Source organism: Amblyomma americanum, chromosome 2 (genome assembly GCF_052857255.1).
Source record: "Amblyomma americanum isolate KBUSLIRL-KWMA chromosome 2, ASM5285725v1, whole genome shotgun sequence".
NCBI classification, from domain to species: domain Eukaryota; kingdom Metazoa; phylum Arthropoda; class Arachnida; order Ixodida; family Ixodidae; genus Amblyomma; species Amblyomma americanum.
The window spans coordinates 17,534,038-17,560,046 of record NC_135498.1 but is presented as its reverse complement, the minus strand read 5'-3'; the positions used below and the strand labels follow the sequence as shown (position 1 = coordinate 17,560,046).

Here is a 26,009-nt window from a genome sequence, read left to right as displayed (position 1 = left end):
GGAAGTTAGTACTATGGGCCTACAGCGCGCAGGAATAAGGCCATCACACCCGCTAGCCTGCCAGCGTGGTGTGTCGCAGTGTGTCGAGTACCAAGCGAACTGTTCCATCACCAGACCTTACACTTGGTCGCGAAGTTCATCTTGCTGTTCGGCGCGCACTTGAAGGCGGCTGAAAACTCTGGCGTGTTTCCAAAGGCCACGTTGACCCTGAAATAAAAAAAAAGCATGCTTTAGTATGCTTTGAAAAATAAATAAAGGGAGACTGACACCCGCCCTCACAGAAGGCCGAGGACGTCCACACGTGATGCCACTTACCTGTAATCGGAGATGGAGTGGACGTCCTCTTCCATCAATGATTTCCTTTTGCTTGGATTGTACACCTTGCACCAGGGCTGCAGATGTTGGGTTGGGGAGTACGGAGTGGTGCTTTAGGTCTCGACAGTCTCCTCAGCTATGGCAGCTTGTTAAATTGTTAAGGCTCACGAGCTGTATACAGCTTGAACCAGAGCCTCGGGATTCACTTGCATTATGCGCTTTTTGTGCACCTTCGGTAAATTTTCATAATTTATTTTGCATCTTTGTGGCTAATTAACATTAGCGAATAAAAAGTTTTGGATATTACTGCAAATACGCATATCATTTCACCTGTTGCAATCTCAGAGGCGCCTTTAATTTTGGCCGTAGTATTCTTCTATGACAAGGCTAATTCAGTGATCTGTGTGCAAGAATACAAAGGAATGTAGTCGAGTGTTCTTACAATGGCCAATGCTGCAGTCTGGACAGACCCCGGGAGAGATAAGCGTGGAATTCGTAATGAATCAAGAAATCACTTAAAGAATCCTAGTCATTGCTTTCACATTCTTGCTTAAACTGATGAGATGGCGTGTAGCTCACTTTTGAAAGGAAACCAGCGCGATTACCGAAAGGTCAAGAGACTACAGATATACACTTTGCACTATTTTCTGCTCAGCGTCAGCATAAGCGACAGTTATCGATGGCCTTAAATCAGCCGAAGAGTCAAGCCACGTGAGTTTGGCATCGTTGTTCAGTTGCACGGTCACTTCAATGCATACATGTTGTGGGGACTGAATACGCAAGACAGCCGTTAACGATGCCCTTTGTCCCTGTCCAGGTTTTAACATGTAACCCGAAATCTCCGTTCTTGCCACGTTTGATCGCTAAGGCTAAGCAGCTGGCCCAGTTTCAGGCTAGCTTGTAGGTTAAGTTAGCCGGACGCTAAATGTGCAAGCTCCTACCTTAGAGCAGTCGGCGATTGAGGCGCTGCTAAGCTTTCCTGCATCATGCTTAGAATTCTTCTACACCACAGCCTAACTTTTCTTGGCGTTACAACATTGTTAACACAAGTGTGCTCACTCGTGGATACATATTGCTTGATCCTGATTTAATTTTATTTTCCACTAATTCTCGTATCCTTTTATGTTTTTTCTTGCTCATTATAAGGTGCAGAACTTATTATTGTATTTTGCTAACCTCCCTGCTCTCTCCTATGCCCAGCTTTCCGGGGCATTAGCAAAAGCGTTATCTGTCCACAGTCAGTAGCGAACACCGCGTAACTAATTTAAAGAATTTTAAACTTGTAACTTCGAAAAAAAAAGAATCCTAAAAGATTCTGCGCGAACATAGGCTTTGTTATGGCCGATGCTTCCCTTTCGCTGCAAGCTCTGACCTATCAAGTGCTTTCTACGCTCACACCAACTATTTACGGCGACTCTAGAAAATCAGATGTACCGAATATTCAAAACTGCCGCGCTAATTTTAAGCGTTCGGCGCGACGCGGCGCGTGGCGGTAGCCGTGCGAACTAGAATCGCTTGTCTAGATTTCCTGGGCTTGTCTATTATGTACACTTTCTCTCAGCCGCAAGCTTTGCATTATCATGGTTTGTTGCATTTCAACTCCCGATGAACACTGCATGTTTATGTTCTAATATGGCAGTTTAAGAAGAAAGATGAAGGCAAAACCGGCTAAATGTCCAGAAGGAAACATTAAATCGGCAGACAACATCTACCTGAGCAGCGCTGATGAAGTGGAGCTGTTCGCTAGTGTAGGACTCCAGTCCGGGCAGCAGCTCCATCGCGCCTTTCGCACTGTTTTTCAACGCCTGGTATGTCTGCAAATGCGAGGAGAAAAAACTCATTTTGTGCGCTGCACTGCCTTTGAGTTTTAATAATAATAATAATAATAATAATAATAATAATAATAATAATAATAATAATAATAATAATAATAATAATAATAATAATAATAATAATAATAATAATAATAATAATAATAATAATAATAATAATAATAATATTAATAATAATATTAATAATAATAATAATAATAATAATAATAATAATAATAATGATAATAATAATAATAATAATAATAATAATAATAGGCTTTTGGGGAAAGGAAATGGCGCAGTATCCGTCTCATATATCGTTGGACACCTGAGCCGCGCCGTAAGGTAAGGGATAAAGGAGGGAGTGAAAGAAGAAAGGAAAAAGAGGTGCCGTAGTGGAGGGCTCCGGAATAATTTCGACCACCTGGGGATCTTCAACGTGCACTGACATCGCACAGCACACGGGCGCCTTAGCGTTTTTCCTCCACAAAAACGCTTGAGTTTTCGTGGACTGCTTAGACGCGCGCCGAAAACATGTTATTCGGTATGCTGCTGTGGCTTTCGTTTGGACATTTAGATACGGGTAAGCTTACCAGATAACTTTGGCGGCTGGCGGCGTTGTCCGAGATATCCTCGGCCAGTGTGTGGCGTGATGGAAGCTGCACACAATGACCATCACCATAATTGGTATAGTTAGAGGCATCATAAAGGCATAGTTAAAAGAAGGAATGCAAGATATGGACACGATGGGCATGCAAGGCTGGGCCATGCTCGCAACGCTTCGCACGACGATAAGATTAGCAGGCAATTGTTTATTAGAGCGGTAGCTCTACTCAACGAAAAAGTCACGCACCATTCCGTGCCTGATTTGCCCTTGGTTTAACCTTGAGAAGCACGGCGTAGCAACAGATTGACTTTGACAGATTGGCCTCAGCCGACTTGCACAAAAATCGATGCCCAACCGTAGTTGATCTTGCCTGACACGATGACGAACTCCATATTTGGCCCGGACCATTGTCACAATGCTATCGCTTGTCCATTGGATATAACCGAGGTTAAACATTGCCCAACCTTTTTGGTCTCAAATGGTGGTTCATTATTTTTATCTGAATTCTTGAGGACCAGCCGGGTGGCCCAGCTCTCCCTGAATACCAGGATACGGTCTTTACATTGTTTTTATACACAGTGTGTTTAACCTAACTTGCCCCATGCTTTAGAAATCAAAAACGCGTTCTACGAAGATTCGACTTGTGCAAGGTTATAGGCAGCCTTCTTGATCAGGACAGCATTTTTGTTAAATGGTCCTGATCTGCTAACTTACAAATATAAATAAACAACCTTTCAAAGCGGTAACTTGAACATTAAAGGTTCTATACGTACAGTGTGAAGCAAGTCGAGAAATTTTAATTCAACTTCTTACGTTCAAAGCGATATTAACGTGGCTGTATCTTTTTAACCTAAGACAAAGCCCACGAGATTTAAAAGTTGTCGCAGCACGAAGCGCTCCCGCATCGCAATGTTAGCACCCTCAAACGCGCTCCGATCGAGGGCAAAGAGAGAGAGAGAGAGAGAGGGAGAGAGAGAGAGAGGGAGAGAGAAGGGCTTTTTAATAAAGAACGGAGATTTTTAGCCGGCCGATGAAGAGAGCTGACATGCCATATATGCTTTCTTGGGAAAGAGTTTTGACAGAGACGAGAGAGACAGAATGACGAACGGAAATGGCAGGGAGGTGAACTAGGTGGCGCCTAGTATGCCACCCTACACGTGGGAAGGGGAACGAATGGAGAGATGGAAATGACAGAGAAAATTATTAATAAAAGGGCGCAGTAAATAATCAAATAAAATAATAAAAATGCATAAAAAGGTGCGGTCACATTTTGAATGAAAACGGTTACGCAAAAGCCACAGTGAATAAGGGGGTCAGTTATAGCACCAATCCTTCTGCAATTAGCACAGATGCTTTGTTTTGATAGAATATTGAATCTGCAGCATAGACACGGTCACTATAGGTTGGAAGAAATTATCTGTACTACGCCATAAGACGGCCACCCTATAGTCGCGCGCTGTAGCATCGTGACTCAACGAGGTATCGCACTTATAGTCTTACCACCGCCGTAACCCGTGGCCTGTAAAGCAAATGACAAGTAGACTTTTATAGGCAGATAGATGTGGTCTGCACTTCCCAGCACAGACCGGGTTGGATTTTTTTTTAAATTTTGCTTTGAAGCAGTGCTCTAAAAATTTGAGCGTTAGCCATTTTATGATTGTTAATTAGTTAATTAGCAAAACAAAAGCATTTTTAAGACATTCCGGCCTCAACAAGAGGAATGCCTATAGCCATGCACCTGTCGAATTTTAGTAGAGCTCGTTGTCAATTTTATAAATCTTGGCGCATTATAGCTGAAATAACCTGTACGTGCTATTAGCGTTATTTGGAAATTAAAATAAAGCGTCTTTAGAGCCCTGCAGTTATGAAGCAGATAAACACGGCCTGAATTTCATTCGAAAAATTACATTTATTTGAATGTTCAGCATTGACATGCGACCACTACATGACTGCGTTCTCGTTCTCTAATATGAATTACAACACAACAGCAAAAAATATCTTAGAGCGTATGTGCGTCGTGCCGGTAAAAGACAACCACAGACACATCCACGGCGTCAGCAGTGCTTTGAAAGCCTCTCACCTGCGACTGAGTATCACTGTCAGTGATTTTCCCGTACTGTTGCACAAAGCACTCTGCTTTCTCTTTGAACACCTGTGCTGTCTCCGCGGTCCACCAGTCGCGACGTCTCCCTGCCTCGTCGTACAGTCTCCCTGCGCGCGAGAGAGCAGGAGATTAATTCAGTGTGACGAGTCTGCATGCGACTTCTTGGGAGCACGAAAACAGTCGCTAGGTGTAGAAGCAAGTAAGAGCGATAGGTTGTTGAGACGTATTCGATGATAAGAGCTCTTAAAAACCATTACATTAGCGCCCAGTCTGTAAATTGAGAAAAAAATAAAAATAAGATACCTCCAAAGGCAATTAAGCGTGATCCGCACTACCCAACACAGACAGGGTTTGATTTTTTTTTTTTTACAGCGACAGCTGTCAAAAGAACGTTCCTCGGTTATGCGGTGTAGGCGTAACATCGCACCACACTGATCTGTCAGTGTGCAAGAACGTCACTCATAACGTCACTGCAGCACACCATACTAAATTCTCAGCATACAGAGACGTCACAGATCACGTGGGTTCAGCGTGCTACGACAGCTCGCCAGTTGAGCTGGTCCGCACTTAGTGAAATCATGATTGACAGCAGAGTGACGGCACGCGCTCTCTATGAGAGAAGAAGGAAAATAATGACGAATAGCCTTAATATCCACCACCGCAAACAGCTGTCGCTGTATGTGTATTTCACGTGTCACAGCGCTAACTGTCGTGTGATGTCTTTTTAAGGTTTTCATCGTTGCATTTCCCCTTTTCCACATATCCTCTTTTTTCTTTTGTCCAAATGTGTCTTTGAATTTGATTTCGCTGTCGCTTTTTCGTTCCGCTTCTGGAAGGGTGGAGATTGATGGTGGGTGGGGTTTCTGGAAGGTAGTTGGGTGAGTTGGTTGTAGATCACGTTTCTGGAGAGTGAAGAAGGGTGATTGTGGGGTAGGGAAGTGGATCGAAGGTGGTGGTGGGCGGGTGGGCCGCCTCCTATAGCTTTGGGGTGCTGTGAGTAGCTGGCTGGTGGGTGGCGGTTCTGTAGGGTGGAGTATTCACTCATCGAGGCTTCACACAGACAGCGCGGCATTTTCGCCAAGTGCCACTGGTACTGCTGTCGCAGTGAAACTTCTTGGCAGCGCTTCGTCCCGTGCATGTCTCTCGTCTCTTTTCCCCTGTCCCTGTTTCGTTTTCTTAAACAGTGCTAAGCCTTTCAAAACTCAGCTTGTGTCTCGAGACAGAGTGAAACATTCTACAAGACGCCTGCGCCTTGTAAAGTAAGAAGAGGTCATGGCGCTTATTCACGCATACTTAAGATGGGTACTTGGGAAAGTTGGTACATCTTGAAGGAGGAAACACAGAGCAGAAACACAGGACGAAGAAAGAACATGACGGCACAGCGCGTTGTGCCATCCTGTCCTTTCTTCGTCCTGTGTTTCCGTACTGTTCTTTTTTTATTCACGCATATGTTAACAAGAGCAACGAGCATGCTTGAAAAGGCTTTGCATCCGTACCTTCCCAAGCACCTGATCTTAGGCAAGGTTGGCATGGGATACCACGAACGTTGGATCTCCTATGGCCATAATGTCAATTTGAGGCTCCTGCGTTCATTGAGTCCGACTGTCTTTCTTTCAACCTTGCCTTTTCAGCGCTGGTGGGGCACCTCACCGCTGTGGAGCCGGTCAACTGCCGCCGATGTATGCTTTAAATGACTACTAGGTGGCGTTTATCTTGCCCACATTCTTTCGTGCTTGTTTTTCGCACGCATCGTAGAAATGCGTCGGCCTATTCGAAAGTTCTCAATGCCCCTGGTTCAGTCGCTAGGCCGTGTAGAGCGGAGCTCTCTCTCTCTCTCTCTCTCTCTCTCTCTCTCTCTCTCTCTCTCTCTATATATATATATATATATATATATATATATATATATATATATTCATTGACTGTTGGCTCCCTTCATTAGTTTGTCAAACGGGTCCCTCATTTACTTTACCTTGTCTGCTAATAGCTTAACGAGGGTCTCGGTTCTGGCCCTCTTGATGCCACAGGTTGCTTAAGAGGGCTCTCGCAAAGTTTCCGCCCTCGCCGTTAGATGACGTTCCACGTCAGGCTCTCGGTATTACAGGACGTGCTGCGTCCGCGGCTTTGGTCGAGGGTGGCGCTGGTGAACACTCAATAGGTTCGCGTACACCAAATAAAAAACATAAATACCCACGAGAGCAGCAAATTGGACAGCCGTCGCCGTAAATCAGTTGGTAAGAGCACCGGACGCGATATTCGGAGGTTGTGGGTTCGGATCCCACCGGCGGCATGGTTGTTTTTTCTGCTGCTTTATAAGTGATTTTCTTTAAAACCGATTGATTGGCACTACAAATTAAAAAAAATAAAAACATTCCCCTATGCACCTTGGTTTCGGTGACTGTTGGCTTTCTTAATATGTTTGTCAAACGAGCCCCTCATTTCCTTTACCTTGTATATATATATATATATATATATATATATATATATATATATATATATATATATATATATATATATATATATATATATATATATATATATATATATATATATATATATATATATATATATATATGGTGGAGTTCCTCCAATTTCAGTCTACCAATAGGGAGTCGAGGAACGTTAATCTCTCCTATATACAATATTCGGGCACTAGGGATGCTTTACTAGCCGCGCTGCTGAACCCATAAGCTAACAGTGTGACCCGGCAGTTTTTGAACGGAAATCACAACCGAAGCCAGCTGGCGAAACAGCACGCTTCATGAATCTGGGCTCACCTCTGCTGTCGAATCCGTGCGTAATCTCATGGAATACAATGTAGCCAAGAGTTGCGTAATTTATGTACCTGCAAAAAGCATCGCAACGACCAAGCTGTATCTTACGCTCCGCAATATTTTATGGCTTCTCGTTCATATATCTAGGACTAGTTTCTCGAAAGAAATAAACTCCAGGTCCACACCCGCACGACAGCACCCAAGAAATAGATAAAAATAAAACATTTACCAGAAACCAGCTTAAAGTCGAGAGTTTCTCAAATGCAAACATTCTTGTAAGTTTTAGCGAGACACCCTTTCTTCCACCGTTTTTTGTTCGTCTGTAATGGCACTTACGTTTGTTTTCCGCTAGATCACGAAAGCATGTATGCCGGGTAGGCCGTAATGTTTATTGCAGTAAACCAATTCAAAGCCTTCCTATGATCCGAAAAGATCCGGTGGAAAGATTGTTCGTCAAAGCTCTTCTACCCTCCTTGTTTTACGGATTGTGTAAGGTTCCTGCTGGGGAATGAAAGCGGGCTAACTGAAGCAAGGAAAGTTGATTGTGAGCCGCAGTATTTTTGTTTTTAGAGCGAAAGCTCTACTTCTCCTGTGCAAAGCTGAAGGTCATGTGGCTATGAAATTTGACCTTCAGACTAGGAGGAGCGGAGGCTTGGCTCTGACGTCATGTCACGTGACTCGTCACTCCTCGCCACAGCCGCGTGCGTTGAGCCGACGGCGCCCGCTCGCCTCGCAACTGTCGAATCACGTAACTCGCTGCGCCTCGCCCAAGCTAAATATGCGGAGCCGACGGCACTCTCGCAACTGCCGGAAATCGCGTGACGCGCCGTTCGCTATGTAAAACCGTGTGGCGTCTGCTTAATAACCTTCACACAAAGCCGTGGATGAGCTACGTGCCGAGAGTAGCGCTTCGACGATGTATCGTAGCCGTCCAAGCCAAACCATTGATATGCAATACAGTTTAATCAAAGCTAAACCATGTCTAATCATGCTTAACATAGCTTTCGCTCGTTTTTCTAGGTTAAGTCGGGTTGAACCATAGCTAAATTTTTGGTTTACATTGGCGGAAATAAAGCAACAGTTCTTTCTTTTCGCATTAGTTTTTACTGGCGCGGATTATTCTCGCGCGAGCGGCAGCTGCATCGCTTGTTGATGCCTAATTTTGCACTAAGTAAAAATCCACATTTCCGAAAAAAAATAGAAACGCAAGTATACCAAGCCTGCGGAAAACATTGTTAGCTGCATCATCTTTAAGCCTATAGAAAGCAGCGTAAACGCGAATCTCAACCATGCAAATAGGAGTCTGGCGGCGAAATTCGCCGCACTTGAGACTTACTCGGGAAGGTCCCGATCATAGAATGGTTTCTGGAGGATACCCGCCGGTATATCTGTCGAGGAGAAAAGAAATCATGGACTGTGTGCATACTGCGTTTTTTTTCAGGAAAGCTTTCAGGAATTAATTATTTAAAAAAAACTAACAGGATGGTTACGACTGTGTAACGCGATGTTCAGCGATAGCTGTTTATTTTGTTTAGTTTTGGGGATAAGTTCCTGGCGCACTGGTGAAGTGGTCAAGTGATGCAACCCTGCACTGACAGGAGGCTGTTCCAAACAGTGCTACCCGTAGCCTTATGCGACCCAGGTTGAGAATGGCTTAAGGTCACGTGACATATGAATGCCACGTGACCGTGACATTAACTCAACCACCGGTTACGCCAACGGCGACGAGAAAGCCAGGGACGGACGCCTAACAGCTATCGCTGTAAAAAAGAAACTCCCAGCCTTTTGAAATAATTAAAGAAACCTATCTGGGAGAGAACACACTTTCGGACTGAAGTGCGAAAGGTAGTTGTACCAGTCTACACCCTTGTCCCTCCAGACCGGTTTGATTGACCAGTTGCGATCCTCCATCCCGAATCCCGGCTGTCTCTCGCGGCCACTTCGCGGAAGTTACAATGCTATGTTTATGTTACGTTAAGTTATGTCATGTTATGTTACGTCGTTGTATGGTACAATGTGCGGGGTTTAACGTCCCAAAGCTACAAATGCGGTATGAGCCGCCGTAATGAAGGTTTCCGGATTAAGCTCGGCCACCAGGGATTCTTTAGCGTGCTCTGATATCGTATAAAGTACCCGGACGTTTTTTAAATTTTGGCCCCATCAAAATGCGTCTGCCGCGTACGGAATGCGATCCCGCGACCTCGGGCTGAGCAGTCGAACGCTGTAACCACTAAGCGACTGCGGCGGGTACGGTTGCTAAAAGAATGCGGTGCCACTTGTGAACTAAGCAGCTAGCTGTTGGTAGCACCTGAACTCTTTTAGTTTTCCTATTATATTTCTATTTTGAGCATCGCTGAGTAGTTCTTCTGACCGCCGCAGGTGGCGTGGCAGTCTGCTAACCTCGGAACTTTGGTCCAACCAGAGTTCCGTAGGATAACACGCAAGATTTCGGTTACAGCATGCTGCTACGCGAACGACTTTACGCCTGATAAAGTATGTATGGTCGGATACAAATTAAATTTTCAGTGAAGCTCCGCCCACATTCATGACCGGCACACACTGTCCCTCCGCAACAATAGAATTGTTGAGGCTTTTCCTGTTACCTGCAAATAAGTCAATTCCGAGGCCAAATTAAAATCACCACAATGTTTATGCATTTTACTTGATAAATATAGTAAGAAATTAAAATGTTGCTATCATTAATTGCTGAGGTTAGTTATCGTGCAATGCAGGACCACGCAGGCCATTGGCCTTCGTTGGCAAATGCTGTTCTTATTTTCACTTGTCTACTGTAGCGCTGGTGTCTCTGTAAAATGAAAAACAAAGACAAAAAGAAAACTACCAGATTCCTGCGCAAGTACGATGTTTAGGTTCACCAGCCGTGGTCTATAAAGTTTTTCGCATAAGGCTTCGCGTAATTAAAAAGAAATAGGCTGAGTTAGAAGAACGATTTCACCGGCACAGCACTGTCAGCGGTGTTGTACATCAGAATACAGCTAAAGTGTGCTAAATAGCAGGCTGGTTAACTAATATTGAATACCCAACAAATTTGGGTATTTCGACGAGTTACGTGCACTGCAGAGGTTGGTTTGCTTGCAAGCTTCTCGAAAGCGCATGTACTTTGGCACGGTGTAGGCAAATTTTGTTTGTCCACAACGCCGAGCGTAATCGAATTTTTGAAAATTCTGAAAACTGATATGGATATTACTTACGATGGCTTACATGCCTCTCAGTAATTTAGGACCTAACAGTAATAGTTAAAAGTTAACTATTTATTATTAGTTAACCAGCGTGCTAGTTAGCACATCTCAGCTGTGTTCTGGTGTACAACACCGCTGACGATGCTATGCCAAATAAGCGCTCTTCTAACTCAAAAAGCCTACTTAAAAATTGTGTAAAATCTAGGTGAAACACCCTGTAGTTCTAGTGCTCGATCAGCTGCGCTCCAATGAAAACGTGTCAAGCAGGGGAAAAATAGCACGTTATGCCAGTACGTACGTTGGCTGACAAATATTGGTAGGTATGATACTGTGTCACATTGACGACTGCGGACGGTAGTGAGCAGGAACAGCACGAATCTTGAGATTACTTACAGGACAGGAGTCAACACAGTTACTAAAGCGAAGAACATTTCCCCAAGTTGTGTCTTTCCCCGCCGCAACATAGCGTATCGTGTGTGTGTGTGTGCGTGTGCGTGTGTGCGTGCGTGTGAGTGTGCGTGTGCGTGTGTGTGTGCGTGTGTGTGCGTGCGTGTGTGTGCGTGCGTGTGTGTGTGTGCGTGTTCGTGTGTGCGTGTGCGTGTGCGTGTGTGCGTGTGCGTGTGTGTGTGTGTGTGTGTGTGTGTGTGTGTGTGTGTGTGTGTGTGTGTGTGTGTGTGTGTGTGTGTGTGTGTGTGTGTGTGTGTGTGTGTGTGTTTGTGTGTTTGTGTGTGTGTGTTCGCGCACTTATCTGTCACATATGTAAATTTTTTTTAACACCCCGTGTTGAGTGGCGGCACAAAGCGTCTTACAAATTTTGTTTTCCGTCCACTTGTAGTAGGCGTTCACCATGGCGGCGTCGAACCAGGCGCTGAAAAGCAGGGAACAGCGAATCATTTTATATCGAACTGCAGAAATCTCAATTACAAAATGTACCTGAATAAAAAAAATAAAGGCTGGACAAGCGATGAAAAAATACAGGAAACCCGTTAAATCGACTAAATGAAACGGCTGTATGCTCTACCGGCTATCAGCACACGAAGCAGCCAGACAGCATTGGCAAGCAGACGAGAGGAGCCCAGGACACTTTGTTCAAGAACGAACGTGTCCGTCTGGTATCTATATATAGTAAAACAAATTTTATTGCGATGACGAAGCCTCTACACTAATCAGGGATCGAGAAAAACACTCTGTGTCAGGGTGCACGTCAGCAGTACCCCCTGCAATTCTCATAAAAATATTTAAAGGACAGAATAATTGGATTTTGGGGAAAGGAAATGGCGCAGTATCTGTCTCATATATCGTTGGACACCTGAACCGTGCCGTAACTGAAGGGATAAAAGAGGGAGTGAAAGAAGAAAGGAAGAACGAGGTGCCGTATAGTGGAGGGCTCCGGAATAATTTCGACCACCTGGGGATCTTTAACGTGCACTGACATCGCACAGAACACGGGTGCCTTAGCGTTTTTCCTCCATAGAAACGCAGCTGTTGCGATCGGGCTTGAACCCGGGAACTCCGGATCAGTAGTCGAGCGTCCTAACCAATTTAAAGGACAGAACAAATGAATAATTAGTGCTTCACGGCTACGAGCCCTTTAAGAGCGGCGTGCTTAGAACTAACGAACGTCGGGGCTTAGAACTCACACACACTATGTTAGCAACTGTCTGGACAAATGCCGATGTGAAAATGCAGGCGGAGTGCGTCATAACAAACTACCGTCTCTGCATGCGCGAAGACAAGCTGTACAGCTGAAATGATCCTCGAAATGGCGCTGGCATTGAGAGGAAGCTTGTATTACGTATCTGCTGTGTAAAGAAAGGAAAATGGTTTCCGAGATATTTTTAATTCTTCTCATGAGGACATCTGTTAATTGTGCCTGTTCGCGGATTTATAACCGGATGGTCGTACGCAGCGACACGATGAATTACACAAGTAAGCACGACAATTGCAATATTTTGGACCTTGTTAAATCTTTTACCTTTATATCGCAGTCTTAAAATAATGTGCGAAGCATAGTATGTCGCCTAAATATCAATGAAGCTTTCCGCAAGGGCCAGGAAAGAAGACAGTTCGTCACTGGGGATTTATAAGAATGACAAATATGCGAATTTTCACATATTAAAAAAAGTTTCAGCAAAAGGAAATGTTTGAAAGCCGCTCATAAAAACTGTACGGTGCAGAGCAAGAAATTCAGTTTTTCTGAAGTATTCACTTACGCTTAATTCACTTCCTCTCACACGTAAACGAAGCCTGCTCAGCGCAAATGTTAGTCAGATAGTGCAAATTAAGCAATAATAAGATGTGTTAAAATGAGATGCCAAATTTTTACGATTTTATTATCTTTATATTCCGCAGGCAGTGATTCTCGACAAGCCATTACTGTTTTTTTTTTCTTCTGATGGACCGCCCGACTTTGAGCGTTTAAGTTTACGGCGGATTGTTAGAAGTGTCTCACAAATTATATCTCTGATGCTGTTTCATTCATTGAGCTTATTACTGTCAAATGTACTAATAAGCCAACCATGACAGGCTATCGAGGAGAAGTTTACACTTAGGCAATTACTGCTTTTTTTTTTTCGCCGGAAACTGGCGTGAAAACATTTTTCGTCATTAAAGAACTCGCAAATTCTCATTCGTTCGAACCTTTGCTCTCAATGATGCCGTTACGTCTAATATGTGAACTTAAATTAAAGTGCTTAAAGTCTTGGTAGACGCTGAAGTTGCCAGTTCTAGCTCGATAATGAGGAGCCAGGCCTGCCTCTTAAAAGACGCGACGCGCTTGCTCACCTGTTCGCTGGGTTTTCGGACCGCTCGAGGAATCGCAATTTAAGCGTCTTTGCCAGCCGCGCAAACGCGGTGTAGTAGTGCACAAATCGCTCCCCTCGAACGTCGTTGGGCTGCAGTGAACGCGTGACATGTATTTAGGCGAAACTGCTCAAATCGTGGTATTTGATCCTCACAAGGCTATTACCCATATTTGTTTACTTTAATTTGCATTGGGAAATGAAGGTTTAGCCAGCTTATAAACCTTTCGACATTTCAAGTGTGTCGTGTTTTCGTAATAAAAGAAAATCGAGGCGTGATTTGTACACACTTCACGCCTTTAACACGAAGTTTGCAATGATTACTAATATTTTCGAGGCATCTTGTGCTGCGGTTACAAAGCTTTATCCCACGTTACAGTGTTCCTTTAATGCGCCGTAACAGCTGGGCTGGCTTTTGTGCCGGGCATGCTCTTAGGCGTCTACATCAACAGCCTACAGTGACGCAAGGAATATCATGCAGACTTGTTTCTACAGAAGCCAAAATTGAGGCATATCACTCAAGAACGCGAAAAACAAGACCTCAGCGTGGTCAAGAGGGATAGCGAAACTGGTTTAACTCTATGACGTCATACGTGATTTGCGTGTGGGGTTATAAAAAACCAAACATTGCCGCTAGTTGTGCATCATGAACGCTCTGACGCTAAGCTTCTGCGCAGCTATTCTATTTGGATTACCCACCATCTTTCATGAATTTGTGTTTTTATTTATTTTTTGCTGTACTGACAACGAGTGAAGAGTGATTTTTATCATCTTAGAAACACTGCGCATTGAACAGAGAACAGGGATCGCCCAAGAAGTTTCTCCAAAAACGTCATTCGAAAACCCCGCTGACCCGTTCTTTGCGGCACCGTTAATTGGCGTGGCATTCACTGAAAAGTAAACTCTGACTGCAATAGACGGAGCATAACGGAAGCAAGAAAAAAACGATTAACGTTTCTTCGCCGCTTAGGACTGGCGCTCGTCTTCCCTCTGATGGGAACGAAATGATGGCAGCGATAATTAAAATGAGAGTGGTTCCGACGTACGTGAGGTGTCTCAGCTCGAAGTCGAACTTCGTCCCGAATCGAATCGGAGTAACCAACCACGGAGGCCATCTTCGAAAGCTGGAAAGTGGCGGAGGAAACAGGATGCGATGAGCTGCTTTGTCTGGTCCAAGAAAGTTCCATTCTTTTCAACACAATTTGTTTACAATCAACGCACTGTTAAAGTGGCTCTGAAAGAGGCTTTAATAAAGTTGCGGTATGCCTGGGATGTTAAAGCAGGCCGCTTCACGAATATTGTCCAGCAAGATTTTTTTTTAATGCGCCTTGTAGAATCTCAGCTATCTCATAGCCAAAATTTGAATTTCAGCGTCTTCGCGCCTTTCCCTCTCCTCTCGTCACATTTTGCACGCTGGAAGGTTGGTGCTCCTCCGCTGGCTCCAACTCCGGGGCGGAGCTTCCTGACCCGCCGGAGCTACGCGGCTTATTGGCCGCGGCCTTGGTAGCTGCGTGACGTCTGAAATAATCTAACCAACAGTCATCTCTCAACTTCTATACGCAAGTGCCAGCGACGGAGAAGGGTGGGAGCACAAAAAAAGTCGCCGGAAAGGGCTCGCCAAATTTCGCCCGTGATTGCGGGTTCTCAGCTGTGTGTAGAAGTGTAGAAGGCTCAGGTGTTCATGACAACACAATGCAGTGGTTGAGCGCGTTGATGTCCTCTCCTCGGGAGGTGTTTCAGAGCCCCTTTAATGCTTAATTTTGATGCATACGGAATTAACCATAGAATTAATGTGTTCACAAAATTATCCCCCATGCCTAGTGAACACCACACACAAATAGAGCAGCTTGCGTTAACGCCCTTAGGTATAAGTACTAACCTGTAACTTTGCACCGATAATTTCAGTCATGAGCACTAAACTGTCATTGTGGCAGTTTTAACAGTTTCGAGATATTTCGGCATACTCAATACTTCGATCTCGATATAGTAATTGCATAGACGCCACCCAGGTTCGTGTAAGGATGTCAAGCCGTATTATATATGTCTCTGAAAGTTAGTATTTCGCTGTTTTGTTTTTGATTTCACGATAATTCACCGAAAAAAACATAATTCAGATTCCCTGTTACTAAGCTTCCTGGACGTAGTTGGGAAGATCACATCAGTGGCAGCCTTCCTGCACCCACTTCGCGAACTGCACACTCTAAACTCGAATAAACCTGTTTGGGAGTAAAAAGAGAGTAAGCTGTCTTCTAGCGTACTCCCTTTTAAGGGGCAGGGTATGCTGCCCAAATTCTGGCGTACATTTCGATCACTAAACATGCGGAGTGCTCACTCTTGGCACCGGAGGTATGTACACCGACAGCAGCCTGCAAGCTTCGACGGCTTGCCCTGCATTTCATTGGTAATTTTGTTTGTATATAGCAACTTGACACAGTTAGCAATGGTAGGAGGCTTTTAAAGGTGGAACACTAGGTTTTGATGTTGGCAAACATAACACTGAAACCTCGATTAAAATCTTTGACTGCTAGAACTTCGCATATTTCAAAGAGCGAATTCGTTTCCGTTGCCAACCTAAAGTATTCCGCACTTTTAGTGACGGGAATTTACCCCGGGGTTTGGGCAGCATACCCTGCCCCGTAAAGGGCGTGCGATAAAGAATGTGATAGAGATAAGGAGTGTGATAGAGATAGGGAGTGTGTTTAGACAGAGAATGTGATAGAGACAGAGAATGTGATAGAGATAGAGAATGTGATAGAGATAGAGAGTGTGATAGAGATACTCCCTTTTTACTCATTTCGTGTTCAGAGCATAACTACGCAAACATCGGGAAGAATTTCTCTGCTCGAATATTTCGCTCTACTTCCCGCTAACACTCATCATCATCATCATAATCATCATCATCCTGACTAAAACCATTGCAGGGTAAAGGCCTCTCCAGTGTCTCTCCAATTAACCCTATCCTTTGCCAGCTGCATCCACTCTTTGCCTGCGAACTTCTTAATCTCATCCGCCCACCTAACCTTCTGCCGCCCCCTGCTACGCTTACCTTATCTTGGAATCCACTCCGTTACCCTTAAGGACCAGCGGTTATCTTGCCTTCACATTACATGCCCTGCCCAAGCCCATTTCTTTCTCTTGATTTCGACTAGGATGCCATTAACCCGCGTTTGTTCATTCACCCACTCTGCCCGCTTCCGGTCTCTTAATGTTACACCTATCATTCTTTCTTTCCATGGCTCGCTGCGTTGTCCGTAACTTAAGCTGAAGTCTTTTCGTTAGCCGCCGGCCACGTTTCTGCCCCGTAGGCGAGTATCGGTAAGGTACAGCTGTTGTACACTTTTCTCTTGAGGGATATTGGTAAACTGCCGTTAATGATCTGAGAGAACCTGCCATATGCGCTCCACCACATTCTTATTCTTCTAGTTATTGCTCTCTCATGATCCGCTCCCTCATTGAGACGCGCCATATCCGACAGTATAGCCCAACTCATTTTCCAGGCACAGCGCTGCAGAAGAAAAAAAAATCTCGGGCGCATCATCTCACCTTGAGCAGAGCTGCCGTCCTGGTTGTTTCATCCATCCAGTCATTCTTCTCCAACTCCTTCTGGAATACACTCAGCTGAAAATCTACCATTTGTTCCACCTATAATGGGGGTGCGACAACACATGGCGGTTGGGTAACGACAGATACACATAAACAGGTAATGACACAGCTTTCGCAGCACTATTCACAGTGTTTCTTTTCTTCCAGTGTCGCTGTGCACACCTTGCAGTTGTCTGTCGAACAGGGATGGGCAAAGCCTTGAATTTTTTCTACATCTTTTCATTTCCCTGCCCTTCCCAAGCAGCAATGTAATCGGTCCAATAATGGAAATGTATTGGCAGAAGCCGGTCCTACAAAGGACCTGAGCGAAACCATTCTATTCCAGTATTGGGCCTATTATCGGTGCTATTTGGGTTATTCCCTAACGTCCTCTCTGATTTCCGCGTATTACACATCAGGGTAACAATATGTCATCCGTGAATTTGATAAAGTTCAGACATAGCGCACTTTACAAGAAACGAAACAGAATTGGAAGCTGGGGTGCAGACATGCAGATAGACAGACAGAAAGACACAGACCGACAGACATGGACGGACGGAAGTACACAAGCACATACACGGGCATACACAGGCCCAGCCACGGACAGACACAGGCCCAGACACGGACAGACATAAGTACATATACAAGCACAGACACGGACAGAAATACATACACAGACACGGGCAGACACACACACACACACACACACACACACACACACACACACACACACACACACACACACACACACACACACACACACACACACACACACACACACACACACACACACACACACACACACACACACACACACACACACACACACACACACACACACACACACACACACACACACACGTGCGTGTGTCAGACACGGACAGACATACATACACAGGCACAGACACGGACAGACATACACACACAGGCACAGACACGCACATACATACATACATACATACATACATACATACATACATACATACATACATACATACATACATACATACATACATACATACATACATACATACATACATACATACATACATACATACATACATACATACATACATGCACGGACAGATATATATACACAGGCACAGACACGAGCAGACGGACAGACACGGTCGGATGGGGCGCACGAGAGGGTGGACATACGGGGAGGCGGCCGGGCCGGCGGGCGGGTAAGCGTTTTAAACTGTAAGCCTTCTGTCAAGATGTTTCTTTACCAGAGGAGCTAGCCAGACGTCGAAGTACTTTTCGATGTAGAATTTGCTGTAGGCCCCGGGCGCGAGTCTCGCCAGGACTGCGTTGCACTGCAGAGTCAGCGGTCGGCTGGTCTGCGTCGAGTTCCGCATTTTGCTCTTGAAGGTGGCGTCGAGCTCCCGGAGGCTGGGCATCGCGTCCACGCCCACCTTTTGCAGGGCGTTCCAGACCAGGGCGTTGGACACAATCTGCCTGCAGAAGAACCCGCCTATATATATATACTTCATTGCGAGATGCGAACTTCGTTGAATAATGTTAGTCGTGTTTCCGTTTCATGCTTTAAAAATTAATTTATCACTGTATTTGCCTAAATGTAACCCAGAAAAAAAAGCATATCCAGGCTCATTGACGGTGGCCTCGTTGCAAAAAGAAAACTAATGTCCTCTGGTAGGATAAAAAGCAAAAATTATGCTTTTAACATGGAGGAATTTAGACTCAATGCAATTTCCTCCTGCCTTAGACATTTAATCCCTTAATCTCAATCATTGACTTGGGCTCACTCACTCACTCATTCACTCACTCACTCACTCACTCACGCACTCACTCCCGCACACACATAGAGGGATGTGATGGATCTGTAGCCTCGGATACGTAATAGTCAAATGCGATTAATCCAAGTGAGGTACCTAGTGATCCTATTGGAACATTATATTGCACTAAAATGAGCAAGAAAGATTTTTCGCTGATTCTCTCTGAAGCAGCACGTGCTTTGTCTTCTCTCGAGGGCGAAAGTTGAGTGGCGTACCGACGACCGGGCACCCTTGTGCTGTAGATTGCTCTGTGCTCTTTCTGTAGGTTTCAAACCATTTTTACATCTACGCTCCCTTGGAGGCATGTCGACAAACGGGTTCGCGACGCGGCTCTTTAGCAAGTAGTAACCTAAGCACGCGCTGAGTATTGCAGTTGTTCAGATAAATGTTTACAGCGTATGGTTATGTTCATTTACATTGACATTGCCACTATCGTCACCACTATGCTCATCGTCATCAGTGACGTCAGTCGCCATCCACGTCGTCATCAGCGACGACAAGAAGAGCGCAAAGTGAGGGGTGCCAGTTATTCCAGAAGCATCGCTCACAATACCACGTCCACGAGCAAAAATCCACACGGAGAAGAGAAGTCAGCATTGACTTACTTTTCCCACTCCCCGCAAGCTCTGAGCAACTTTCGAACTCTCTCCGTGTCGGACACCAGCACGTTCAAGTCGCGGTGGACAGTAACGTTGGCTGGATTGAAGGTGCTGTCCAGTATCTGGTAGATGTCGACCATAGATCGTTTCTGTGATCCAAGAGGCGGCGGCAATGTTACTTCTTTCTGTTGTGCTATTTTCTGTGTTCGCTATTTACTGACGAATGCTTAGCGGCAATACGATGGCGATTTTGTTGCAACAGCGCCCGTTGGGTGCAGTAAAACAAAAATAAAAACGTACAACATACAGAAGCCAAATTTTGTACTCCCAAGGCCAAAACCTTCTTTTTTTTTAAGTCACTGTGGATAATCCACGAAAAGATGTATTTTATAGTATGCTAGCATTTATAGTGACTATTTCCCGCATTTGGGCGTTGTTTGTCTGCCTGAAGGTTTGTCTGTCTAAAGATGGTTTTTTGACAGGCTGCTCACCTGCCTGCCGAATGGTGGGCAACCTGCCCACCGTGTCGGGCGGCAGTTCATTTACTCGTGAGAGGTTGCTCGGGAAGAGCAACCTGAGTTACAACCCAAGCCAAGCAACCTAAGTTCCAGCGATGACAACACCTGCCATAGCACCTGCCTTGTGCCCCTGTGCCACTGCTCAGCTGCCCACCGGGTGGTAAGCTGCCCTGTGGCTTACCATCTTAACATAGCAGAGCAGTGCAGTACCGAGACACATCATGCTAGCGCACATATCCGCATTTGGCCTAATTATCCAAATCGACAGTTTATTCAATGGCCCTGCGACTACCCTTGCGTATACCATTGCAACAATACATTGTGCATGATTGCAGTGGCATTTTGTTGTTACGGTAAAGCCAATGACAAAGAAAGAGCAAATGATCTATGCTGTGATGAGAGAAAATTTCCTCACCAGATCTACGTCATGGGCCAGTGCGCTGACTGAAATAATTTCTTCCTGCTCGGTCGTGTTCATAGAAAAGATCTGTTACGAAGGAAAAGAAAGCACACGTCTGAGCAACAAATCGCAAAATCGGGCTCAGTGTATGAAGACGTTTCACTGGGCACCAGCACTAAACGATTTGAATGAATAAATAAGTAAAAGATGACAGAGAAGGGGCGAGATACAAATGTAGATAATGAAAGTGCTGCTGAATATTTATATCTTCCCCTGCCCCTTCGAGGATTCGCTCTGCAAAGTCGGGTTGAGAACACCTCTGCTTAAAAAATCTAAAACGGTCCTTAAATGTGAGTACCTTAACAGCAGCCTGGACTAAGTGCAAAGAAAACATTTCTGATACGACACCTCATTGTCACTGAGCTAAGGAAGCGGCCAGTCGGTATTTCACGTCTGATCCGGGCCCAACTGGCCTGGCACTTCGGCCGGCTGTAACAGCAGATCGAACGTAAAAGTCAAAAGCGGGCCAGAAAAAGGCCGAAATTATCGTCGCGGTATGAGTATTTCTCAGGTGGCCTCAAACTTTTCAGTTCTGTATGATTCGCATCTCCGACGAACTTAAGTGTTCTTCCAGTTTGTTTCGATACAATGGAAGCCTCGGCAGTGGTTTTGTCTATTGCATATAGAGTATGAATTCACTACTCAGAAGGCGGATTAATCGCGGATTAACCGGACTTAGTACAGCCTTTTTTATCTCACACGTTGATTTAGGGAATTGTTCTTATCCTGCGGTTCTTTCTTGTTTTTAATAGCAACAAACGGTGATAGACCACAGTTCTGGATCATTTGTCGGAGACTAGGCTTGGAGCGTTTGGTTTGACTAAAGCCGGTTTCGATACTTGTGCTAAGCTTAACAGCTCAACACAGAACAAACTATATTATAGGCAGGTGTGAAAAGCTTACCTCTGCCAAATGCATTTCAAACTGCACCATTTCGTCCACAGCAGTGTTCAGCTCTTCGGCGTTTAATGACGTCGTGTTGATCCGCTTCACGACCGCGTGTATGTAGCTCTTGTATTCAGCTGTACCGAGGTATTTTTTATTCACCGCAAGAAAGCCAGGGCGCATCTGTGGGAAAAGTTTCAAAACACGTGGCTTTCAATGCGCACCTGAATTGATGGTAATTAGGAAATATTGCGTCAAAAATTATTTGGTAACATTGTAGCCCGTGCCACTTCAGGTGGAGCTCTAGGAAGCAAGATAGGTACCGTACGAAATTCTGCAATTAGGAATTGCAACTTCTTTACCCTGTTTCTACCTTTCACCCACTAATTCTGGCGAAACGCACTGCCAACTCAAAACTTCTCTGATTTGTCCCAAAATAACAATCAAGTAAATCTAAAACATTCACTAGAGGTTTCTTCTTAGAGACGAACAGTTCTGTGCTATAGATGGCGCTAAAATAGAAACATTTGCAGCACCTAAAAGGATGTATCCCAAATTTTAGTTTAGCCATGTTTAGCAGAACAACTACTTAAAACATTGGAGAGTGAAATATAGCGAATCTTCTTTTACCTTGCTGCAAACGAGTGTGGCTTACGTGAATGATGTTCTTCATTTGGTCCGGGTCGTACTTGATGTCGATGTCGATGATAGACCTCAGGTTGAAGTTGACAATGAGGTCACCGAGCAGCTTGCTCCAGATTGGTATGTTTATGTCGCCCGGTCCGTTGGGCCACTCCTCGACGCCGATAGCTTGCACAATCTCATTCCAGGCCTCTTCGTCATCCCTATCCACATCATTGCCTGAAGGCGAAGATAAGATGCAATTTGTGGCATCCCCGAGAAAACGCAACTGTTCGGTGCAAAAGTCGTGGCTGACTAAACGTGTGGCACGTGGTGAGTTTCCGGTTAGGGTAGTGCCAATCATAGTTCCGCCGGAAGACGTAATTTAGTTTCACAAGGATGACGTATACGTCTGGAATACACATGACGCCCGCGAATTCCTACCTGAATTAAGCAGTCTATGCGCCTGACAACGGCATCATTCTGCCACATTGCCCGGGTAGCCGAAAATTCGGCCTCTCGTATTACTGACGCGACGTCGCAAAACTAAGTATGTGAAACAAAATGGTGTATAGTTGTCCCCAGCCGAACCGGTGAATTTGAAAGGGTGAACATCGAGTGACTCCAATGCAGACACCAGAAATTACGCCGCATTTTTTGCCTTATTGAACGCTAGTTCCGTGCAATTACAGCTTGTGTTCGGGTCTTGGCTCACTTGGCAATAAAGATACCAAAAAATATTAGTGGAAATCAGCTAAAGCTGCCACGGTGCTACGCCCGACGCGCAACTTATCCTCTAAATCATCCTACCCACTTAGACCTGTCTGGTTAAAAAGGTTATCTGAACGTGGCAATGCATGATTCGAGTAAGTGCGTCGTGCAACTCTAACTAAATGTTTGAAGATGATCATTAAGCAGAAAAGATCTTGGTTATGGTCACCTACAACTTAAGCATGCAGTGAAGCTCCTCCCATGCTCATGACCGCTACACAGAATGACTCGACATAAAGTAGGTGAGTCCGAAAGAAGGAAGGACACTCCGCTCCACTAATGTGCCGCGGGTAATGCCTGGACACAGAGGAAACTGATTCGTTGTTGAAGCTATTCTTGTTGCCTATAGCAATCACACGATTAAATTATACGCGCAAAAATTTTTAATGCCGCTGGCTTGTTCGATACACTCAAACATTAAAAAGCTTATTTAGTTTACTGTTGTGATTGGTTAGCGAAGTGACGCAGCACACCAAGAGCCATGATTCATTATTGCTAACTGCTTATTTTTTTTCTTTTTTAAACGTGCATTGAAGGCAGCGTGACTCACCGCCCAGCATGCATGCAGCGTTGGCTCTGAAGAGGGCTTCTTCAACAGGGTCAGATGTGTTGTAGGCAGTCTGGAGAACGTCTAGAAGAGGAACAGAAACGTTTTTCGATTTAATATGGCTAGGATCGGGGGTCTAGAACAAAACAGTTCATAGAGACAATAAGGAAATGATCAATACGATAGCAGTGCTGCCGCTTTCCAGCGGTGGGTACTCAACATCTACACTGCCGCTTGCTTAGAGAGATTTCCCTCTTGCTTACATTTACCTTACTTAAATACATTGATAGCAGAAACTGCATCACCTCTCCTCCCCCCAAAAAGGTGACATCAATACAACCCAGCTTACAAAGCGCAGTGCCGCCTGTGTCCTAAATATTGTGGTTTATTTCTCAGCGCCCTTTCAAGATGTGTATCAGTTGCCCGTCTACTCGCTATCTCCATTTTCAACGGGACCTTTATTCATTTATACAAGCACAAGATGGCGCAAATAAGGGCTTGGAAGCATACCAGGATTTTCCCAGTTTCGTAAAGCTTTCATTTCTCCTGCTTTTATTAAAGAGATATTAGACCTAAGCTTACCGGCTTAGCGCATTAATCACAGAAAGCTGATTGGCATTAGCGGCCGAGAAGTCTGTAGTGGCAGGCCCATTGTGATGTTTCACGGGCGACTGCCCGGCTGGGCGTCTCACAGGCCTGTTTTGGCGTATATACGCTCCCGTGCATGCTTGGTCTTCTTCCGCTTGCGGTCTTCGGTTCGATCGCGTTCCCGGCCCACGTCCCGGACTCCATGGAGGGCTCGCTCGCACAAAGCAAACAGTCTGGTCCCTAGGGTTGTCTTATCCGCAGTCTATGCCGTCCGCCGATTTTAAGGAAAGGAAGGGCGCATAACTGGCTTCATGGGTCAGTGGACACCCCAATCGCGCCACCTAACGCGTTACACGGCTGCCGTTGTACCCCCTAAATCACTTCTACTGAGTGGCTTGTAAAACAATATTTGTTTTACAGCTTTTTCTGCAAAACAAAGTATTGCTTGCAGTGGCGCCATTTGTATTTGTAGGGAAGGCATGTGCAGCGTACGGACCTTCAGGAACATCAACGAACATGGATGTCTCATGCCATAACCGAAACTCCATCAAAAAACAACTATTTCAGACCCTTCTTTCCTACAGCAGATTCAAGTCTCGGTCAGTTTGGGAAAAGTGACATTATTTCGGTTTTAAAACTCCGCAATACTCCGTAAAAATTCCCCTTTCGCCAATTTTTGCGCTCAAATTTCTTGAAAAAGGAAGAATTGCATGAATGGCAAATTACCCTCAAGGAAGTCGTCCTGCTGCGTACATACTTTAAGGATTTCAAAACTTTAAAGTCTTAGGAGCCCTTTATGCTATACCGAACTAGGCTGAGAACCATTGGTTGACAAACTTCGTCGTGGGCGACTTGGTTCAAATCTCAAAAAGACATATCAGTGGTAATGGTTAAGACCCACGGAAAAAAAAATGTTTCAGCGATTATGCTTTCTCATATAATGCATTTGATCAGCTCCACGGTTTGAGCTTTTGCGATTTACGCTTTTACTCTTTCCGATGAAATGTAGAAACTCCACCAGCAGCTGTGCGGAGCGCGTTAGGACTGGTCCACGCTGCCGACGACAGAACCGGTCACATGATGGTGACGTCGCGGTCACGTTATTTCACATGACACCACCGTAATGCGACCGGTCACATGGCCCCGCATGACCACGCGATGGTGACGGGATGTTTCACGCCAACGACGTCGCCACTCGCTCACCAAGTTACCCTTTGGCAGCGTTGCTGTGAAAGAGAATGTGTCGTCTTTTTCTTTCTTTGTTAACGGAGGCTTTAAGTAATCACAACGTCGACTTTTACCATGTGGTATGGGCATGCCAGAAAAACCCAGCTATACCAATAATCGATAACCCAACAACTGAGGATTGGGAAGCGGCGCTGTCCAGCTCACATTCGGAAGACCAGCTCTCGCTGTTGAACCAGACAAGAGCGGTGGCATAAGCCAATGGGCTCCTGGAATGAGGGCCCACCCAACCATTCTGTGCATCAGAAGTTTATCTCTCTCTCTCTCGATGCCTCGACGCCACCCCTACCCACATCGTTCTCATTTTCGGCATCACCATTCGTGTTGATTCCGTTGGAGGACAAATGCCATTCGCAACGACCTCCAATTATCCCACTTTTGAAAGTCTGAGGTGGTCCTGGTTACGAGCATGCTCTTACAAAGGCGTTGGCGGTCAATTGTCCAGCGCGGACATGGCCTTCCAGAGCGAAAAAGCCGGTTGGCATCGACTGCTTGCGTAAAAGTTACTCACTCGAAATGTTGTACCTCACTGCATGGTCCAGGGAATGAAACTGTCCGAAGGCCGAGCTGTACTCGGGCACTTCGTGCGTTCGCTTCCATCCGCCGCATGCAAACTGATAGAAGTTGTCGCACGGGTCGGCACTAGTGTCCATGCTTTCTCTAAGCTCTGCACCTGCAGAGGAACAACAGAGAGATGCTAATTTAAACTTACGCTGACGTCCTGCAGGTTCTCGCTAAGAAGTATGAAATCAGTACGCTTAATATAACAGTACTTCACTTATGGA

General features: G+C 45.1%; 1 protein-coding gene across 1 annotated transcript; it reads right to left on the bottom strand.

Moving 5' to 3' along the window:
- On the bottom strand, nt 1–25,893 carry LOC144118362 (neprilysin-1-like). The gene is made up of 18 exons (XM_077651313.1): nt 25,736–25,893; nt 23,395–23,475; nt 22,108–22,313; nt 21,471–21,635; nt 20,523–20,594; nt 19,596–19,738; nt 18,424–18,652; nt 17,153–17,251; nt 14,656–14,733; nt 13,593–13,702; nt 11,618–11,676; nt 8,945–8,996; nt 7,612–7,679; nt 4,814–4,944; nt 2,720–2,785; nt 2,028–2,129; nt 316–392; nt 1–207 (listed from the first exon to the last, which is right to left on the bottom strand). Exons 1-18 carry the CDS (start codon nt 25,875–25,877, stop codon nt 108–110), a joined length of 1,980 nt encoding a protein of 659 aa, XP_077507439.1. The 5' UTR covers nt 25,878–25,893; the 3' UTR covers nt 1–107.
- Nucleotides 25,894–26,009: the final 116 nt, after the last annotated feature.

Bases quoted from the DNA above. Each gene is read 5' to 3' on its own strand.
- LOC144118362 (XM_077651313.1), bottom strand. From the start codon at position 25,877: ATGGACACTAGTGCCGACCCGTGCGACAACTTCTATCAGTTTGCATGC. The intron at 20,595-21,470 runs GTAAGCTTTTCA...CCTTCGTAACAG, and splicing joins TTGAAATGCATTTGGCAGAG to ATCTTTTCTATGAACACGAC. The intron at 7,680-8,944 runs GTAAGTCTCAAG...TGCTTTTTGCAG, and splicing joins TATGATCGGGACCTTCCCGA to GTACATAAATTACGCAACTC.